The 18,427-nt window shown below is 37.3% G+C and overlaps 2 protein-coding genes across 2 annotated transcripts in view; both read left to right on the top strand.

Moving 5' to 3' along the window:
• The window catches only part of Fatp3 (Fatty acid transport protein 3), a 203,467-nt gene that overhangs the window by 22,829 nt on the left and 162,211 nt on the right, over positions 1–18,427 (top strand). The window lies entirely within an intron of this gene.
• LOC141387499 (uncharacterized) lies at positions 194–2,204 on the top strand. The gene is made up of 3 exons (XM_073957350.1): positions 194–436; positions 497–664; positions 725–2,204. The coding sequence occupies exons 1-3, from the start codon at positions 200–202 to the stop codon at positions 896–898; spliced, it is 579 nt and encodes a 192-aa protein (XP_073813451.1). The 5' UTR covers positions 194–199; the 3' UTR covers positions 899–2,204.

Here is an 18,427-nt window from a genome sequence, read left to right as displayed (position 1 = left end):
CTTAATTGGTGGTTGTAACAATATTCAATCCACCCTTTAGCTGCATTTGATTAGATAAAGCAGTCCATATCCATGTAATGTAAACAACTTAATATTGTTAATGATTACGATTATTATCTAAAAACAATCAAAACATCTCATTGAGTTGTATATAAAGTAAAGTAAAATTAAGAACCAAAACAAAAACTAAAAGTGAATAATGTATACAATATTTATTGTCATATTCCTGGCGCGACTAGTTTGGACCGGTCGCTATGAATTCATATGCGACAATAGCGAAGTAATTGACAACTGTTGGGAAATACCAGGAAATAACGGCATACACGATTTGTTCGATGTGAGTGAAATAACTTGGGAAGTGGAGGAAGGTCGCGTAAGAGCTTCTGGAAATACCACCACAGTGTGGGAAGGCGTTGAATCAACAGATCGTATAGAAGTAAGTTGGAATAGAACATTGTAATTTAAATTTTTATTTATTTTATTTTCTTCTGTAAAGGGACGAGGAGAACTATACAAATTTCAACGTGGTGCATGGCAGGTTACACCCCTGTCAATCACAGTGAAAGATTTTTGTAAGTCCCAATTTGACCCATCTTCAATGTGGTATCAGGTCTGGACAAAGTATATACCTGAGAATGAACGGAAATGTATAAATGTTTATGGAGTAAGTCTTAAATATAGCAATTGAAAATTATAACCTATTAAGCAGCTATTTTTTCCCCAGCACAAAACTCATTATAAGCAAGTCGAAGTCGACACAGTCTTTAATTTACCCACCACTATGGAAGGACGTCATAAACTTGTTGTCGAATTTATGGCTTACGATCAATGGAATAAAAGACGTCCAAAAACTATTTGTTTACAAGTATTGGGTGAAATAATTAAAGTAAAAAATTGAAGATTATTTAAAGTAATTGCTCTGTTCCGGAACCTTCAAGAAACTACTATATTTTACTACGATAACATTTTTTCCTTTATGTTATCGAAAAAATAGTAACAATTAATAGATTTTTGCAGTACTGGAACAGATCAAATATTTTACTTTGATATGCGGCTCTAATTACACTGTGAACCAAAATTTTGGGGGGTTGGAAAATTCCTATTGCGGGTGAAAGCCCTTGATGAGTATATAAAAAACCCCAAATGGCAGATCCGCCGTGAGTCGAACTTTTGAGTAATGGCGTGATGAATTTTTCACTGGAGACCCTATAAGCCATCAGAAATAAGCGTTATATCTTTGTTCGCTGTTGTTTTGTTTTTTTTTTTTTTTTATATCACATGTCTTCAGTCAAATCTAATAAGGTTCTTTTTCATAGAACATGTCAACCTTCTAACTCGCTTCCTTCCACGTCCTTTTCATCCGTTATTTCAAGAACCGCAATAAAAGAACCGCAAGATGATGTTCTTCAGCCTCGACATGTTCTGCAAAAATGTCGCTCAGAAAATTTTATGTACGGCTCTCATTGACAACTAATCGAGATTGTCACGTTTTCATTGTCCTTTTTGCTTTACCCTGTTTTTCTTCAGAAAAAACTATATTTTGTGCTTTTGTATATTCTGTATATTCCAACAACCAACAAAAGACGAATATACAGAAAAACAAAATATATTTTTTCTGAACAATAACTGGGTAAGTGCAAAAAGGACCATGAAGACGCGACAATCTCGATTAGTTGTCAATGAGAGCCGTACCTAAAATTTTCTGAGCGACATTTTTGCAGAACATGTCGAAGCTGAAAAAAGTCATCTTGTGGTACTTTTATTGCGGTTCTTGAAATAAAGGACCAAAAGGACATGGAAGGAAGCGAGTTAGAAGGTCGACATGTTCTACGAAAAAGATCCGTATTAGATTTGACTGAACACATGTCATATAAAAAAACAAAACAACAGCAAAGATGTAACGTTAATTTCTCATGGCTTATAGGGTATCCAGTGAAAAATTCATCACACTATAACTCAAAAGTTCGACTCACGCGGATCTGCTCTTTGGGGTTCTCTATATACTCATCAAGGGCTTTCACCGCCAAAAGGAATTTTCCACCCCCGGACCTCGAGCTCCATTTTGTTGCACAGTGTTATATGTATGTCGAAAATTCTAGCAAGTAAGGAAGTATCAGTCGGTATTGTCAACGCATAATATATAAATAATAAATATATATGTATATCCATTATAATAAATATATATGTATATCCAGCATATAGAAGATTGTTTTTATACCCTCAGCCTTTAGGCTAAAGAGGGTATTTACACTTTGATACGACCAAAAATGTGCCTCATCGAAATAATGGTTTTAGACCCCAAGTATGTTCGTACGATATCCTTTCAGACAATTTTGAGTAGATCTAGCAATGTCCGTCCGTCTGTCTGTCGGTCTGGCTGGCTGGTGCGCACGATAACTCTCGAACGGATCAATCGATTCGGTTCAAATTTTGGGTATCGAAATACTTTGTCCAGATTCGATTTAAGTTCGAAGATGGGCCATATAGGTTCACTCCTTCAGGTACCTCCCCCACATATGTTCAAAAATTGTCGCAAAACTTGTGCGCACGATAACTCTTGTAGGGAATAACCGATTTGGTCCATACTTTGCACATCGTGTAATTTCTACCAAACTTAGATTAGGTTCCAATATGGACTCAATCGGTCCACTCTTTCGGGTACCTCCCACACAAAATTTCGGAAAAATTCAGTTTAGGACCTGATCTCGAATCGCTTTGATTTTTGTTTACGCAAGTTGTATTCGCTGTCCTCTATACGACGCTGTAAGTTTCATTAGGGGCAAGTCCATACTTCCTGAGAAAATAGCCTGAAAGTTACAAAAAAACCCTATGACACCATGTGTAGTGGTTGGAGCGCAAGATAACTCTCGAACGGATCTGCCGATTCGGTCCAAAATTTGGCTTTCGTAATAGTTTGTCCAAACTTAGTTCAAGTTCAAAGATGGATTATATAGGTCCACTTCTTCCGGCACCTCCCCCACAGAAGTTCGAAAATGTTCGGAAAATTTGTGCGTACGATAACTCTTGAAGGGAGTAACCGATTTGGTCCATACTTTGCACATTATGAAATTTCTACCAGACTTAGATGAGGATCCAATATGGACTCAATCGGTAAACTCCTTCCAGTACCTCCCACACAATATCTCGGAAAAGTTCAGTTTAGGACCAAAATTTGGCCTTCGTAATATTGTTTCCAAATTTGACTGATACTTTTTTACTTGTTTTTAAATCACATTGCGGAGTCATTTTAGAGTCCTTATGGTGATCAAAAACTAAGTAATTCACTTGTGTGATCAAAAAGGGGCTCAAAAGTGGCTCCCTCTTATGATTCAAAAGAGTTCAATTTAAAATACAATAACAAAATGTATAGCAATCCAAAATAAGTCGTTGAGGTGTTTAAAATTTGACTTTTATTTTCGTTATTTATTGTCATATCTTGATTATCTGAAGATTCAAAAATACTTTATCAAAAACATATCATACATGTGTTTGGAAAGTGATTATATTTATGTATCTTCTGATCATATTTTGAACAGATAGGTGACTAAACACTGATTGTTTTGTTTTTTAGCATAATGGTTTGGTTGTATATAATTCTCATATACACTTTCTACATAATATTAAAAATATTGACAAACACGACACATGACCAGGTTTTGCAAGTAAAATGAAGAAAATGAATGACGAAACAGTGTACTAACCAACCCCAACACAAAGGAATAATGAAAAATCATAACAAAGCAGAAAAGAAAACAAAACATATAAAAGAAACAAAAAACAAAACAAATGAACGAAACAAAAAGAAGAAAACTCTTTTGATGTTTTCTTCATATTTTCTTCTTTCTTATATACCATCAGAAAATGTCGAAAATTATTCTAAACTAATACAGAGGAAGACTAATATGTGATTTGTTTAGAAGAGTCGTCCAAGGTTACGTTTTTTCTCCCGACAAAAGAGTCTTTTATGATCAGAAAATGCGCTCGTATTCCAGATTTTAGAAGTTAGACTCGAATTTGATTACAAATGTCAAAAAATGCTGGCTGGGTATTATTGTACAAAAAGCATACTCATTTGTTTTTCATTTCCTAATTTTAACGACAATTTTCTTTACAAGAATCTCATACAAGCGATAACTGCTCTGCATCAAAACTAAGTACAAGGGTTTAAAATGCTAATGCCATATTAGCAAAAACATCGAACATTTGCAGCATTGCCTGTTAAAATTTCTTCGAAATATGTTTAGCAACAATAAACAACGGCAATACGTAGCAACACATTACACAAAAATATTGCTAGCAATGCTAATGTTATTTGATATTGTTGCTGTAATAAAATTGCACCGAACGTACCTACTTACATTTTGTCAATCCCACGACGGCCGGTTCTATGTACTGGATTGACCCGAGGAACCATCTTCTCGGCCAGGGGCCGTCACCTCAGCAACTACTTGTTCGTGTTCGTCTTTATTTTTATTTTGGGAGCGGCATGTCCCGGAATGCCTGCTCCGGATTCTTTTGGTCCGTGCCGGGATTGAGATTAACCCCGGGCCATGGTTCTGCACCGTTTGTCAACGTCTCATCCACCATAGGTCGGTGTCAATGAGATGCAACGGGTGCCAAGGATGGGTGCATTTCAGAAACTGTTCAGGCCTCACCTACCTGAGGGAGTATTACGACAGGGTTTATGTTGCCTCGTGCTGCGCCAATATAAACCCCAGTGAGTCTTCATCATCAACTTCATCACCGTTAACACCGCGTATTGCTGTCCCAGTTCCTGAAGATGTGACATTCTTGCAGTTTAACTGCGATGGTCTTCGAACCAAGATCAATGAGATCGTGGACTTTATGAGTCGGAGAAATATCATGGTCGCGGCGATCCAGGAAACGAAGGTGAGCAACAACTACAGTCTTCGGAGTTGTGATGGATACAACGTTCTTCGCCAGGATCGTACGAGAAGTGGGGGTGGAGGGCTTGCATTCCTACTGCACCAGTCTGTCCAGTACAGACCTATCTTGCCTGAGCTAGACTCTAGTGACCCATACTTGGAGTGTAGGGGGGTAGCGGTAAGGTGTGGATCCGCCGAGATAGAACTGCTGAATGTGTATATCCCGCCGGTCAATAGCTGTGCCCCGCGTTATTTGCCTAACATCAGGCCTCTGTTGCGAGGTGATAACCGGCTGGTCCTAGGGGATTTTAATGCACATCACGAGTTATGGCATTCAGCTCTAGGAAATGACCAGAGAGGTACAGATCTGGCTGAGCAAATAGATAGCTCCACATTCTGCACTGCGAACGAGGACGCACCCACCAGGATTAGAGGAGACTGCCACAGTTCGCCTGACATATCCATCGTGTCACCTGGTCTGACGAATGACGTGTCATGGCAACCCGTCATTTCTCTTGGGTCGGACCATCTCCCAATCCTCATCTCCATAAACAGACCACCAGACTTCATAACCTCTGAACGCCGCACTTTCATTAATCATGGAAAAGCGGATTGGCAAGGTTTCAGAGAGTTCACTAATCAACGCTTCAGAGAACTGCCCAGTCCCTCTGATGTTCGGGTAGCAGAGAGGAAGTTCCGAGACATCATCACTGCTGCAGCCGCTCGCTTTATCCCTGCTGGTCGAATACCTGAAATAAGACCAAATTTCCCAGCAGAGGCGACGGGATTAGCTAATGAGCGTGATGAGCTTCGCCGTACGAACCCTAACGACCCCAGAGTCAGGGAACTGACAATGGAAGTCAATAGATTAGTCAGTGAACACAAGCGGAATAAGTGGCTAGAACATCTGAAGTGCTGCAACATTAGAGCCGGCTGTAATAAATTGTGGACAACGGTTAAGGCGCTATCGAACCCTGGTAGTAGAGACGATCGGACACGTTTAACGGCGTGGATGTGACAGATCCGAAGAGGTGCGCTGGCTATTTCTGCCGACAATTTATCGAGCACCCCGATAGCGACCGGGCGAAGAGAAGTGTTTTGCGTCGTTTGCGATCTCTTCCAGCCGAAGAAGAACCGCCACAATTTACGATGGATGATGTTGCAGATGTTATCCGAGGCGCAAAGTCATCCAAAGCGCTTGGACCTGACGGAATTTCTATGGTGATGCTAAAACAGCTGGATGGCCCAGGAGTCGAGTATTTAAGTAAGGTCCTCAACTTATCGCTAGCCACCCTAATAGTTCCCGATGCCTGGAAGATGGGCAGGGTGGTCTCGCTGCTGAAACCTGGCAAAGATGCCAGTAAAGGTGAGTCGTACAGGCCGATTTCACTTCTATCACCAGTAGCAAAGATACTCGAGGCATTACTCCTCCCCAGCATCAGAACGTGTTATCCAGTTGCAGATCATCAACACGGGTTCCGGAAGCAGCACAGTACCACAACAGCACTGCACGCCATTTCCACATATATTGGACGAGGGCTCAACCAGGACAAACCATGTCACAGAACAGTGATGGTAGCATTGGATCTGACCAAAGCGTTTGATACGGTCAGCCATGCTAGGCTGTTCGAGGATATCGAGAATACTACCCTCCGGCCTTGTCTGAAACGCTGGGTCATCAACTATTTGTGTGGTCGCCAGTCATACGTGGAATTCAGAGACAGGAAGTCCAAACCCCGTAGAGTGAAGCAGGGAGTTCCCCAAGGAGGGGTGATATCTCCGGAACTGTTTAACCTCTACCTCTCTGCAATTCCACGCCCTCCCGACGGCATTGAGTTAATTACGTACGCGAATGATTGTACACTCATGGCGTCAGGTCCCAATATCGGTAACGTTTGTGAAAGGCTAAATGCCTATCTCATTGATCTTGTAGAGTTTTTCCACGCGAGGAATATGAAAATGTCCACCACTAAGTCAACAGCCACACTGTTCACCACATGGACGGCGCAAATGAAGCTCCCACTGAATGTGCAGGTCGACGGTGCAACTATTCCGACCACAAACTACCCCAAAGTCCTAGGGGTCACATTCGATAGCATGTATAAGTCGTCCCAGCATACTACAGTTATCTGCGATAAGCTGAGAAACAGGAACAAGGTCCTCAAGTCCCTAGCCGGCAGCACTTGAGGTGCGGCTAAAGAAACCTTGTTAACCACATACAACGCGATAGGCCGGTCTGTGGTAAGCTATGCGGCGCCAGCGTGGTTTGCTAACGTAAGTGATACGCAATGGCATAAACTACAAATCTGTCAGAATGCTGCCCTGAGAACAGCTACAGGGTGTCACCTCATGTCTGCAGTGGACCATTTACATGAGGAGACAAAGATCCTTCCTGTGAGTCGTCACAACAGGATGTTGACGATGCAGTACTTGCTTGGATGCTATAGGCAAGACCACCCAAATCTCCATCTGGTGGATATGCCTGAACCCCCCAGGCGAGTAAGGGAGGATTATAGAGATCTAGAGAGAGAGGTCCAAAGATATAAAAGAGAACCTCTAGATCAACGTGCATACCAGGCAGGTTTAAGAGACATTCATACTGATGCGGTTGCAGAGGCTCTGGCAGCCTACAGTGTGAATATAGTCCTCGAAGATCATCCACCACCCGTTGCAGCGGAAGAGCAGCAGCTGCCAAGACAAACGAGAGTCGTGTTGGCGCAACTTAGATCTGGTTGGTGCAGCCGCCTTAATTCTTACTGGGCCAGGATTGATGGCACGCGGAATATCTGCCCAGCATGTGGCACCGGTCCGCATACTACGCAGCACCTGTTTAACTGCCCAGCCAACCCGACTGACTTAACTCCTCTCTCTCTTTGGACTAATCCAATTCAGGTGGCGTCCTTTCTGAGCTTGGAGCTGGAGGCAGAGCCGAATCAATAAAATAAAGATTTACATGTACTTGTAGAAGCTGCTACAACAACAACAACTTACATTTTGTAGCACATGTGATTAACACATGTTAAACAAGTAAGAACTAGAGTTGTACAATCTAGTTTATTTGAAAGATCTAGTTCAATAATTCAGCTCTTTTAATTAAACCAGTTCAGTAATCTAGTTCATAGTTCACTATTATCCAGTTTAATCATCCAGAACAGAATCGCTCAACGGCTTCTAATCGTTCGCTTGATAAAAACGAATACATACACCAAAACAACAAACAAATAGAATATAATAATTTAAAATATTACATTCGATCCGATTTCGCTCCGACATTTTGTTCCGAAATTATGTCAACCACTTCATACAACTTTCGTTACGATTTCGGATCCGACATCGGACGTAGCGTCCGAATTTTTGTTTCGATTTCGTTATGATTGGTTTGCTGCGAATATACACAATCTGTATATGTGTGGGTACTGTTTGAATAAAATGCCACACAATTTTCAAAAACAATCGAATTCAATGATTTTTAAAATTGTTTTTAAAACATTTGTGTGGGAGAAATTCTTCAGTTTTGCATTGGGATAGACATTTAATGATATTCACAACTCGATTAGGTGGAGAAACCTTGACACTTCTAATATACATAATTCAACTTATTTGTTTTTTACAGTGTTTTATTTAACTTGCTTTGGTCCGTTTAGTTCAACTCTGGTAACTCAATTTTGACACAGTTGCAGTGGACCAATCGAACTGAAACTTTGCACACTTTTCAGATTTAGATGACAATACATGAATATGGAATCAAAACTAATATTAGTCCATTTTACAGTGTTTTAATGGTGTTTTATTTAACTTGCATTTCAACTCTGGTAACTCATTTTTCACACAGTTGCAGTTGACCAATCGAACTGAAACTTTGCACACTTTTCAGATTTGGATGACAATGCATGAATATGGGCCCAATTTTTCCAACAGCCCCCATATAGCGGTACCAACCGATTTCAAGTATTATGAGGATTTTATCTTCATTTTGACGCCGAATTGGCTGCAACTTGGCATTTGGAGTCCCCAATGGTACAGACACTTCCCCACCAAAAATTATGGACATAAGTCCAGATTTTGGTATATCCTTTATATAACGGTACTACACGATTTCAGTCATTTCAAAGTTCTTATCTAAATTTTCAGCCTAAATTGACTATAATTTTGTTCTCAGTGGTCAAAAAATTTATTTACTAAAAAGTTAAAAATAAAATATAATTTAAAAAAATTAAGTTTCAGGGTTTTTTATTTAGAAATGCACTTAAAACTAGGAAATAATTTGTCGCTTAGCCTCAATAAATATATTCTTTCTCATGATAGAATCTCTCAAATAAAACGTTTGCATTTAAATTATAAATGGTGGCAAAATTAATCGACAAGCGTTTTATTTGAGAGATTCCATCATGAGAAAGAATATATTTATTGAGGCTAAGCGACAAACTATTTCCTAGTTTTAAGTGCGTTTCTAAATAAAACACTGAAACTTAATTTTTTTAAATTACATTTTATTGTTTTTGGAAGTTTAAAAGTGAGTAAAATTTTAAAACTGATTTAAATTAGTTTTATCTTCTGGAAGACGAGATCTTTGATTTAATCAGGTTTCTTTTTTACAGCGATACCTGTATATTATAAATATTATGCGTTTCTTCTTCTGGCGTGGAATAAAACGCAGCTTCATGAATCAATTGTACGAAGTTCATAACAGCATCATCGATTTCTTCACCAGATTTCAGAGATATGCCAAGATCGATATGTCTCTCGATCCAATTTTGGAAATATTTAATATTTGTTTTTGGTGATAACAGAGGTTTGTTTGTTGCCACTGAACATGTATTGACTTTGTAATTTAGCAGAACAGAGATCTAATATCAAAAAAATGTCGAGGTATTCCTAAACAAATAAAAAATCCAATAAATCTGGAATTTTTCTAGGATCAGCTGGTCTTCCGGTGGAAATAGCTCGATAATTATTTCTAATAATACACTCATTTAATCGTTTGCCTTTAGCATTACTTAGACGGGACCCCACCAGGCGTGTTGTCGTTGAAATTGCAGCCTACTACAAATCTATTGCCGATGTTTTTGAAAAATTCTTCATAAGAATCACCTTCTTTATTGTATCTTGGTAAGAAGTAACAGAGTATATGTCTGTAAAGGTGTTATTTACGCATATATTCTCACACCTTCTGCTTGAAGATAATTCCTAGAAAAGTTAGGAAGAACTTCGTATTTGATGCACCACCAGGTTGGTTAGAAATTATTGCATCATATCCATTTATTCGAAGGAATGATTTTGAGGTTAACCGCCTGTTCATGTATGTCTAACGGAAACCTGTACGAAAGGAAAGCAGTCACTCACTTCCGTCTAAAAATGCGTTCATGTATTTCGCAAACGATCCTGCGACTGCCGTTACGTATCCTATGCGAAATACTACTAATCTGAATGTACATTTGTACAACTATGTTCCATAAATGAGAGCCAAATGAGAAATGAAAACAAAATCCACATATACATACAAACATTGGAATATGTGTGATTTGTTTTGTTTGAAAAATAAAATGTGTCGGTATTTTGAATTATTTTATTTTATTGATTTCTTCAAAATAATGAATGAAACCGCCATTAGAACGTGTCTATAAAATTTTTATTTTGTTTCAAGAATGTGTTGCATAAATTTGTTTTAAGATTTTCGGTGTTATTCGCGAGTTTACGTTCTACTCGGCAGGTACAAAGCAAGTGAGTAATTTTGACATTCTCTTTCTATAAGAGACAGTCCTTTCGAAATACATAAACCCAAATTTAATGGAATAGTGTTCGTTTACGTGTTATTTCGTATGGCTTGTCGGTCGCACAGATTATCGTTTCGAAGGCGTTTACATGAACAGAAAATGATTTTTTTTTCCACTTCCGAAGCGCAAAAAACCTTTCGGTCGACATACATGAACAGGCTGTAAATGTGTTTCACATACCAGAAAAACGTCACTACCGTATAGTATTAAGAATATTTGTACTTCATTTAAATGATTAATAATGCTATTGGCATTCCATTCCGCAACTCATATTGATTAGAGTATTTCTCAACTCTACTTGTTTTTGCATGTATCTTCTGTACATTTTCATCGCCCGAACAGGTTGAGAGTAAGTCGTACTGTTTTGGAAATTGTTTGAATTTGGTTGTTCATACATGTCATTATTATTGATAATTAAAGGTGTAACATTTGTTTTCACGGCTCTTGTTTTTCTTTTTTAATGAGATTCTGGTAAATTAGCACCCTCTATAACTAGCAGTGTGATTTTGCAAACATTTAACACAATTTGGTGGAGTTGTTGTTGCTTTTGTACGTCCAAGCTCCTGGCACCTGAAGCGTTGAACAATTTTTTCTGTCTTCTTGGCAGCTTCAATTTTTACTCTAGCTCCTTCTCATTAGTAATGTCGCAGATTTCTTTATTGTTCGGATTCGGATGCAAATCAACGTAGAACATTGGAAGAGGTTGTTTATTTACACGGCTTCCAATATTTCTAACACTGCGTACTTGGTGCCCACGACTTAGTAAGATCGCTTTTATATCGGAATGATGAAAATCCTTAATAACAACCCTAAATGCTCTCTCGGATTTTAATTGGAATGCATGATAGCTCTTTCCAGCCGAATCTAAATGCTTTATAACTTTGCGATAATTTTCAACAGAATGAAGAACTCCTCTAACCTGGCCATCCCTTAACGATTTATAATAAAATCAGTGATAGTAATTACTTTAGTGAAATCAGATACCATTTTACTTATATCTTCAACATTCGGTATGAATATTGATGGTGGTTGGGCATCGGAATCCTATGCAAATGCTGGTTAGGATGATCGTAGAGAAAATCTGATTAGACATAATATCGTTTTATTACAAAATAAAACGAATTAGGCCCAGAAATGTTTGCATATTTTTCATATTTTGCATATCGTGCATATTTTGACATATTTTTACATATTTGTATAAAATGAGCATATGCAAAAATATATACAAGAATTTTTGGTTTAAAAACCCACCGAAATGGCCGAAATTTGGTATTAAGTCTTGGTTAGGGGTATGAAACCTTACAACTGAAATCTGTCGGCATAGGTCCACGTCTTCATATAGCCCACATAGGATGGTACCTCCCGATTTTAAGTATTTTGAAGGTTGTGGCCTCAATATGCCACCGAAATGACTGAAATTAGCATTTTGCCTTCGTTGTGGATATAAAATATTCCATCTGAAGTTTGTTGCTATAGGTCCACGTCTTCATATAGCCCCCATAGAACGGTACCTGCGGATTTCTGGTATTTTGAAGGTTGTGCCCTCAATATCCCTCCGAAATAGCTGAAATTTGGTATTAAGTCTTCGTTTGGTGTATTAAACTTTCCACCTGAAATTTATCGGTATAGGTCCACGTCTTCATATAGCCCACATAGAATGGTACCTCCCGATTTTCGGTATTTTTAAAGTTGTGGCCTCAATATCCCACCGAAATTACAGAAATTTGGCATTTTGTATTCGTTGTGGGTATAAAACTTTCCATCTGAAATTTGTCGGTATAGGTCCACGTCTTCATATAGCCCCCATAGAACGGTACCTCCGGATTTCTGGTATTTTGAAGGTTGTGCCGTCAATATCCCTCCGAAATGGGTGAAATTTGGTATTAAGACTTTCTTCGGGGTAAAAAACATTCCTCCTTAAATTTTTTGGTTTAGGTTCAGGCCTTCATATAGCCCCCATAGAACGATACCTCCCGATTTTCGGTATTTTGAAGGTTGTGGCTGTGGTTATACATTTCTCTATTTTATTGATTTCTCTGAAGAGAATTTTAAACAGAAAAATTGTACACACAATCATTTTTGTACCCAGCCAGCATTTTTTGAAAATTTTAATCAAATTCGAGCCTTTTTTGATCCGACTGCACGATTAAAAAGCTGGAATATGAGCTCACTTTCTGATCATAAAAGACTCCTTTGTCGGGAGGAAAACGTAACCCCAGGCGACTCTTCTACACAAATCACAAATGAGTCTTCCTCTGCATTAGTTTCGAGTCATTTTTGACCATTTTCTGATGGTATATAAAGTCTTTTTCGAGTCGTATTTCAATCATTTATTGGTGATTTGTTGATTAATTTGGGACTATTTTTCGAGTCTTTTTAGAGTCATGTTTATAATCGTTTATGAGTCTTTAGGGAGTCATTTATGAGTCTTTTTATTAGACGAAATAAATTAAAAGAAATTTCTTTTTATTTTTGTTTGTTTATTTCCTTTGTTTTGTTGTCTTTTCTGATTTGTTATTCCTTTTAATTATCCTTTATGTTGCGCGGTGATTAGTGTACTGCCTCTTCATTTCACTTGGCAAAACCTGAACATGTGTTGTGTTTGTCTATACTCTTAATGTTATACGTTACATTTATATCAGAGTTTTGTAGAAAGTGTATATGAGAATTATTTACAACCAAACAAAAGTAAAACAAAACAATCAGTATTTAATCACCTAACTGTTCAAAATATGATCAGAAGGTACATAATTATAATCACTTTTCAAACACCTGCATGACCCTTTTTTGATTAAGCATTTTTCAATCTTCATGAAGATCAAAATGTGACATTAAATAACGAAAAAGCAGTCACATTTTAAACGCCTCAATGATTTATTTGTGATTGCTACGCATTTGTTGTTGTATTTTAAATTGAACTCTTTTTAATCATTAAAGGAAGTCACTTTCGAGTCCCTTTCTGATCATACAACTGACATAATCAGTTTTTGATCACAAAAAGGACTCTAAAAAGACTCCGCAATGTGATTTTTGAAAAAGTAAGCATCCAAATGCTAGCTGGGTATTGAAATATTTGTTGCATATGTCAATGTTTCGATTGCAATGTAATCAGAAGCCAAAAATATGCCCAGTCCCAAAATTTGACATGAATCGGACCAAAAATAGGGGTTGCAAAAAATTCCGCTGTCTAATTATCATCTTCGTCGTTGGACGTTCCTGATACATTGTCACGGAGCAGTCGCTTCTGTTTAAAAATGTTTGGCCAGTCAGAGTTATGATCGTGGTTGTTGCTGGTATTTAGATCACCACTGATGACACCACTGTTGTTGGTATCGTTCATCGTAAATAGTTGTTGTTAGCAGTAACAATGTGCAATATGTAAGAGCATCAACTGTGAAAACCCCCAGTTGGAAATTGAATTTGCGATGACCGAATTTGTCACTCTTGCATGTGCGTTGTGTGACATTCTGAAGGGTAATGTCTTGAAATGTGTCATAAATACAGAAAAATAGAAAAAATAAAAAATATATCACGAAGTGACAAGTTTCTTCTCTCTTCGTGACTTTGAAATCAGTACAAGTTAAAGATTTGGACAAGTCAGCCACGTGTTTTAAAAATGTTGTCGGAATAATTAAGTAAAAAGATGTAAGTAACAAACAATAGGTAAGGTCTAATAATATAATTTACCTATACAGTAATTAAAATTGTTCCTTTTCTACAAATATTTTGAAAATTTTTTCAAGGAAAGGTAAATGGAGAAATGAAAATATCCGGTAAGTTCAACTAAAAATATATTAAATATGTAATATTATTTGTCTATGTTTTTACAGATTTTTTCAATTTTATAAAGGTAAACTAAAAGTCGGAGAGGAGGAAATATTCTGCAGAATTGCAGAGTAAAAAGTGTAAGTAAATGTTATGAAAAATTACTGATTTTTTTCTTCTATTTTAGGTTGGAATATATTTAGAGGCCACTGAAGACAAGGTGGCCGACAATTTGAATAATGCTGTCATCAAGGATTAAGTTAAAGACAAAGTTGTCTATGTATTCATCGACGACAAAGAGCAAGCGAATGTCCATTGTATCGTCGTTGAAGACAACTTCGCTTGTCTCTCAACATGTCGTGCACGAGTTTTGCGACATTTGTGTGAAAATGTCGTCAATTATCCCAAAGAGCTGTCATCGAGCCGTCTTCAATGGATTTGGGACACCTTTGAAGAAACATTGAAGACAATTTCCAACTGGGCAATTGATGCGATTGCCGGTGTTAAACCGTTTATTGTTGTATTATGTCGTTTTCGAGACAAGTGATCCAAAACCAATATGGTTTTGTTTGTGTATTTTTTATTTTTTGTAAATTTTGTTTTTAGCAATAGAACAATCGTTTGCTAGAACTCCGCACAATACGGGTTTAGTGCATCACGGGGTTGACAACGACTGAATCGAACAGATTTGAAACCAGATTTTTTCCTTAACCTTAATACAAAAAACTGGTAGATTTGCTCGCAAAAAATTAATTTTTTTCAAATGGAATTGCAAAAGAATTAGAGTTGGGCAATCTCGTTCCTTTTGCGGTTCGATCTTTTCCGTTCCGTTCCGCAAAAGGAACTAGGTCTTTCAGTTAGTTCCATAGTTCCTTTTAGTACCAACCTTTATATGTATACCCACACTCATACTCGGTCACTCAGTTCATATGGTTCTTGCTTCTTCTTCATCAAAACAAAAGAAAAATAAATTGTTTTCGGCTTTCTTCATGGTAGATTACAAATATTTGAAACAAAGTTATAATCGTTTTGCTAATTAAAAATACTTCAATTGCTTTTTTAATTCGGCAAAGATCAGTTTAGTTAGAAATGAAAAACGAAATGACACTATGAGATTTCTTATTCACTAATAAAAGACAGGGAGAGAGAGAGAGACAACTGATGTTAAATGAACTGATGGAACTAACTGAAAGAGAAGAGCAAAAAGAATGGGAGAAAACGAACGAGGGAGCAAAAGGAACTAGCTGAACCGCATAGTCGGACGTATTTCTTTGCTTTGTGGACTACCTGAAGGCGTTTGATACCGTAAAACACGATAAGTTGATGGATATTTTAACCGATATTGGACTAGAAGAATGCGATAAAAGATGTATTCAAAATCTATACTGGAAACAAGTATCAAATATTAAAGTGGACGGTGAATTATCTGACAATATCCCAATTTCGAAAGGTGTACGACAAGGATGTATTTTGTCACCTCTTCTCTTTAATATATATTCGGAAAAAAATTTCCAAGAATCAATAGCTTCCAAAAACATTGGCATTAGCATAAATAATACCCTCATCAATAACATTCGTTACGCTGATGACACCACATTACTGGCAAGCAGCTTAGCAGGGCTACAAAGACTAATAGATGCACTCATGAAGACCAGTGAAAAATATGGATTATCAATAAACATAAGAAAAACTAAATATATGATTGTCAGCAGAAAACAGGTGAAAAATAATGTACCTACGATAATTAATAACATAGAAATAGAACGTGTAAGAACATATAAATATCTAGGAGTCCAGATAAATGACCGATGGGATATGTCAAGTGAATTCAAGTGCCGAATCGAAATGGCAAGAAATTCATTTTCCAAATATAAGAAAACGCTAACCAGCCATGACATAAGCCTTTTAACGAAAATACGTTTTGTCAGATGCTACATATGGTCAGTATTATTATACTCTGCAGAAACTTGGACGACAAAATTAGCCGACGAAAAACGACTAAATTCTTTTGAAATGTGGATTTATCGTCGTATTCTAAAAATTCGCTGGACTGACCACGTTTCAAATGAAGAAGTACTACGACGGATGAATGTGGAACGACAAATAACACGCGATGTAAAAAGCCGAAAAACATCTTATCTGGGTCATATAATGCGCAATGAAAAATATAAGCTCCTCCAAGCCATTATCCAAACCACAATAGATGGAAGAAGACCAAGAGGCAGAAAAGAAACATCATGGATAAGAAATATTCAAGAATGGACGGGACTGCAAGACGAAAGAAGCCTCCTGAATGCTGCCAAGAATAGAAACCTATCTATAATGGAATAAAAAATATAATTAAATTGTTAACAATGTAAAACATAATTGTATGATCGCTAACACCCGAATACGGGTTGGCAAATAAAGAAGAAGAAGATATTGATGTAATTTGATATTGTTTGTTATCAGAGGATACAAAAGCCCGATTCGGAAAATTGTAAGTGTTGGTCCAAGGATTGGAAAGAACGACCATGACGACCCAAGCAAGAACTATTTTAAGGGGTTTTGCCACATTTTTCTTCTGAAGTGGATTTAACTTGGTATTCTGGACTCTCAAAAGTAGAACTCTTCACACAGAAAATGCTCAATAGAAAGAAATTTTCCAAGGAATATGCTTTAACGTGGATAAAGAGTATATATAAAATGCTTTGTAATTTAGGCTCACTTGCTCTCAGTAAGCGCACATTGTGCATCAAAGATTTAGTACTTTCATAAACAAAAGGTAATTAATTGTTCCTATTTGCTTCAATACAGTTCGTGGTGGAGGGTTTAGAAAGTTCGACCCGGCCGAACTTGATGCCGTTCTCACTTGTTATGTTATTACCCATATAATTTTCTGTAATTTTTATGGTGTCCCTATCGTCGTTATTCATGTTATAAAAATGTGATAACAAATCACAAATTGTGATGTTGCGTGACTTTATTTTCGATTTACATCAAATCATAGACTAATGAATGTATAGACAGAGCAATTGTAATGTGTTTGTTTTTTGTAGGGGTCGCCCTTACACTCAATATGCCGTGCGTTCACTCATTTGCTTTTTGTTTTAGGGTAAATTGCAAGGATGTAGACCCGGCCAAGATTACCCACATATTGTCTTTTACTATCATAAATAGTTCAAAAATGTATAGTTATAACAATTTTAAAAATTGAGTACCTCGTAAACTGACTCAATTCTCATTGAGTGAAAGAATTTTACTGAGAAGATTTCTTGGTCTATACATTCATTAGTCTATGCATCAAACTCTATAAAAATTTATTTTAAAAACCTATTAATCTAATTATAAATCCAACATAAATTTATTTCACTATTTATTGTCAAATTAAGGCACATGTTGAGGCTGACCGCTATACGTTTTTTTTTTTTTTTTAATAATTATAGGCATAGATGATTTGACCAACATCAGAAAAAATAGCAAAGATGTAAGCACGGCGTTATGTTCGGCCGAAGTAGTTTAATGCGGCTAAAACCTTGAAAATACCGAAAATCGGGCAGTACCGTTCTATGGGGATATATCAAAACGTTATTTCCACAGACGCACATGTAGAATTACACGCTGACCAAGAATACATATAGTTTGTGGGGTCCATAGTATGGTGCAGGGTATAAAAATGGTCATCCTGCTAACAATAAACAAAACAAACAAGTAAGAACGGCATTAAGTTCGGCCGGGCCGAACCTTTTTTACACTCCTCCACCACTGTATTGAAGTAAATATGAACAATTAGCCAGCAAAAAGTTTGCATTCGTAGATGCAGTTTAATCAGTACAAGTGTACAGTACATTTGCCGTTGGAGTACATCCTTTTTCTATGACTTCACTTATGAATTTTACAAGGGAGCGCGCACCTAGGATGCTCTCCATTTTGCTTCCACATCACACAGCTAGGATGCACTCCATTTTCGATCCAAATCACAGCTTTTGATGTAGTGTTTTGGATTGAATTTAAATGCACTCT

The sequence above is a fragment of the Musca autumnalis genome, unplaced genomic scaffold (assembly GCF_047663935.1).
Source record: "Musca autumnalis isolate F117 unplaced genomic scaffold, ASM4766393v1 scaffold_5, whole genome shotgun sequence".
Lineage (NCBI taxonomy): Eukaryota > Metazoa > Arthropoda > Insecta > Diptera > Muscidae > Musca > Musca autumnalis.
The sequence above is the reverse complement of the archived record's forward strand: the minus strand, read 5'-3'. Positions and strand labels throughout refer to the sequence as shown.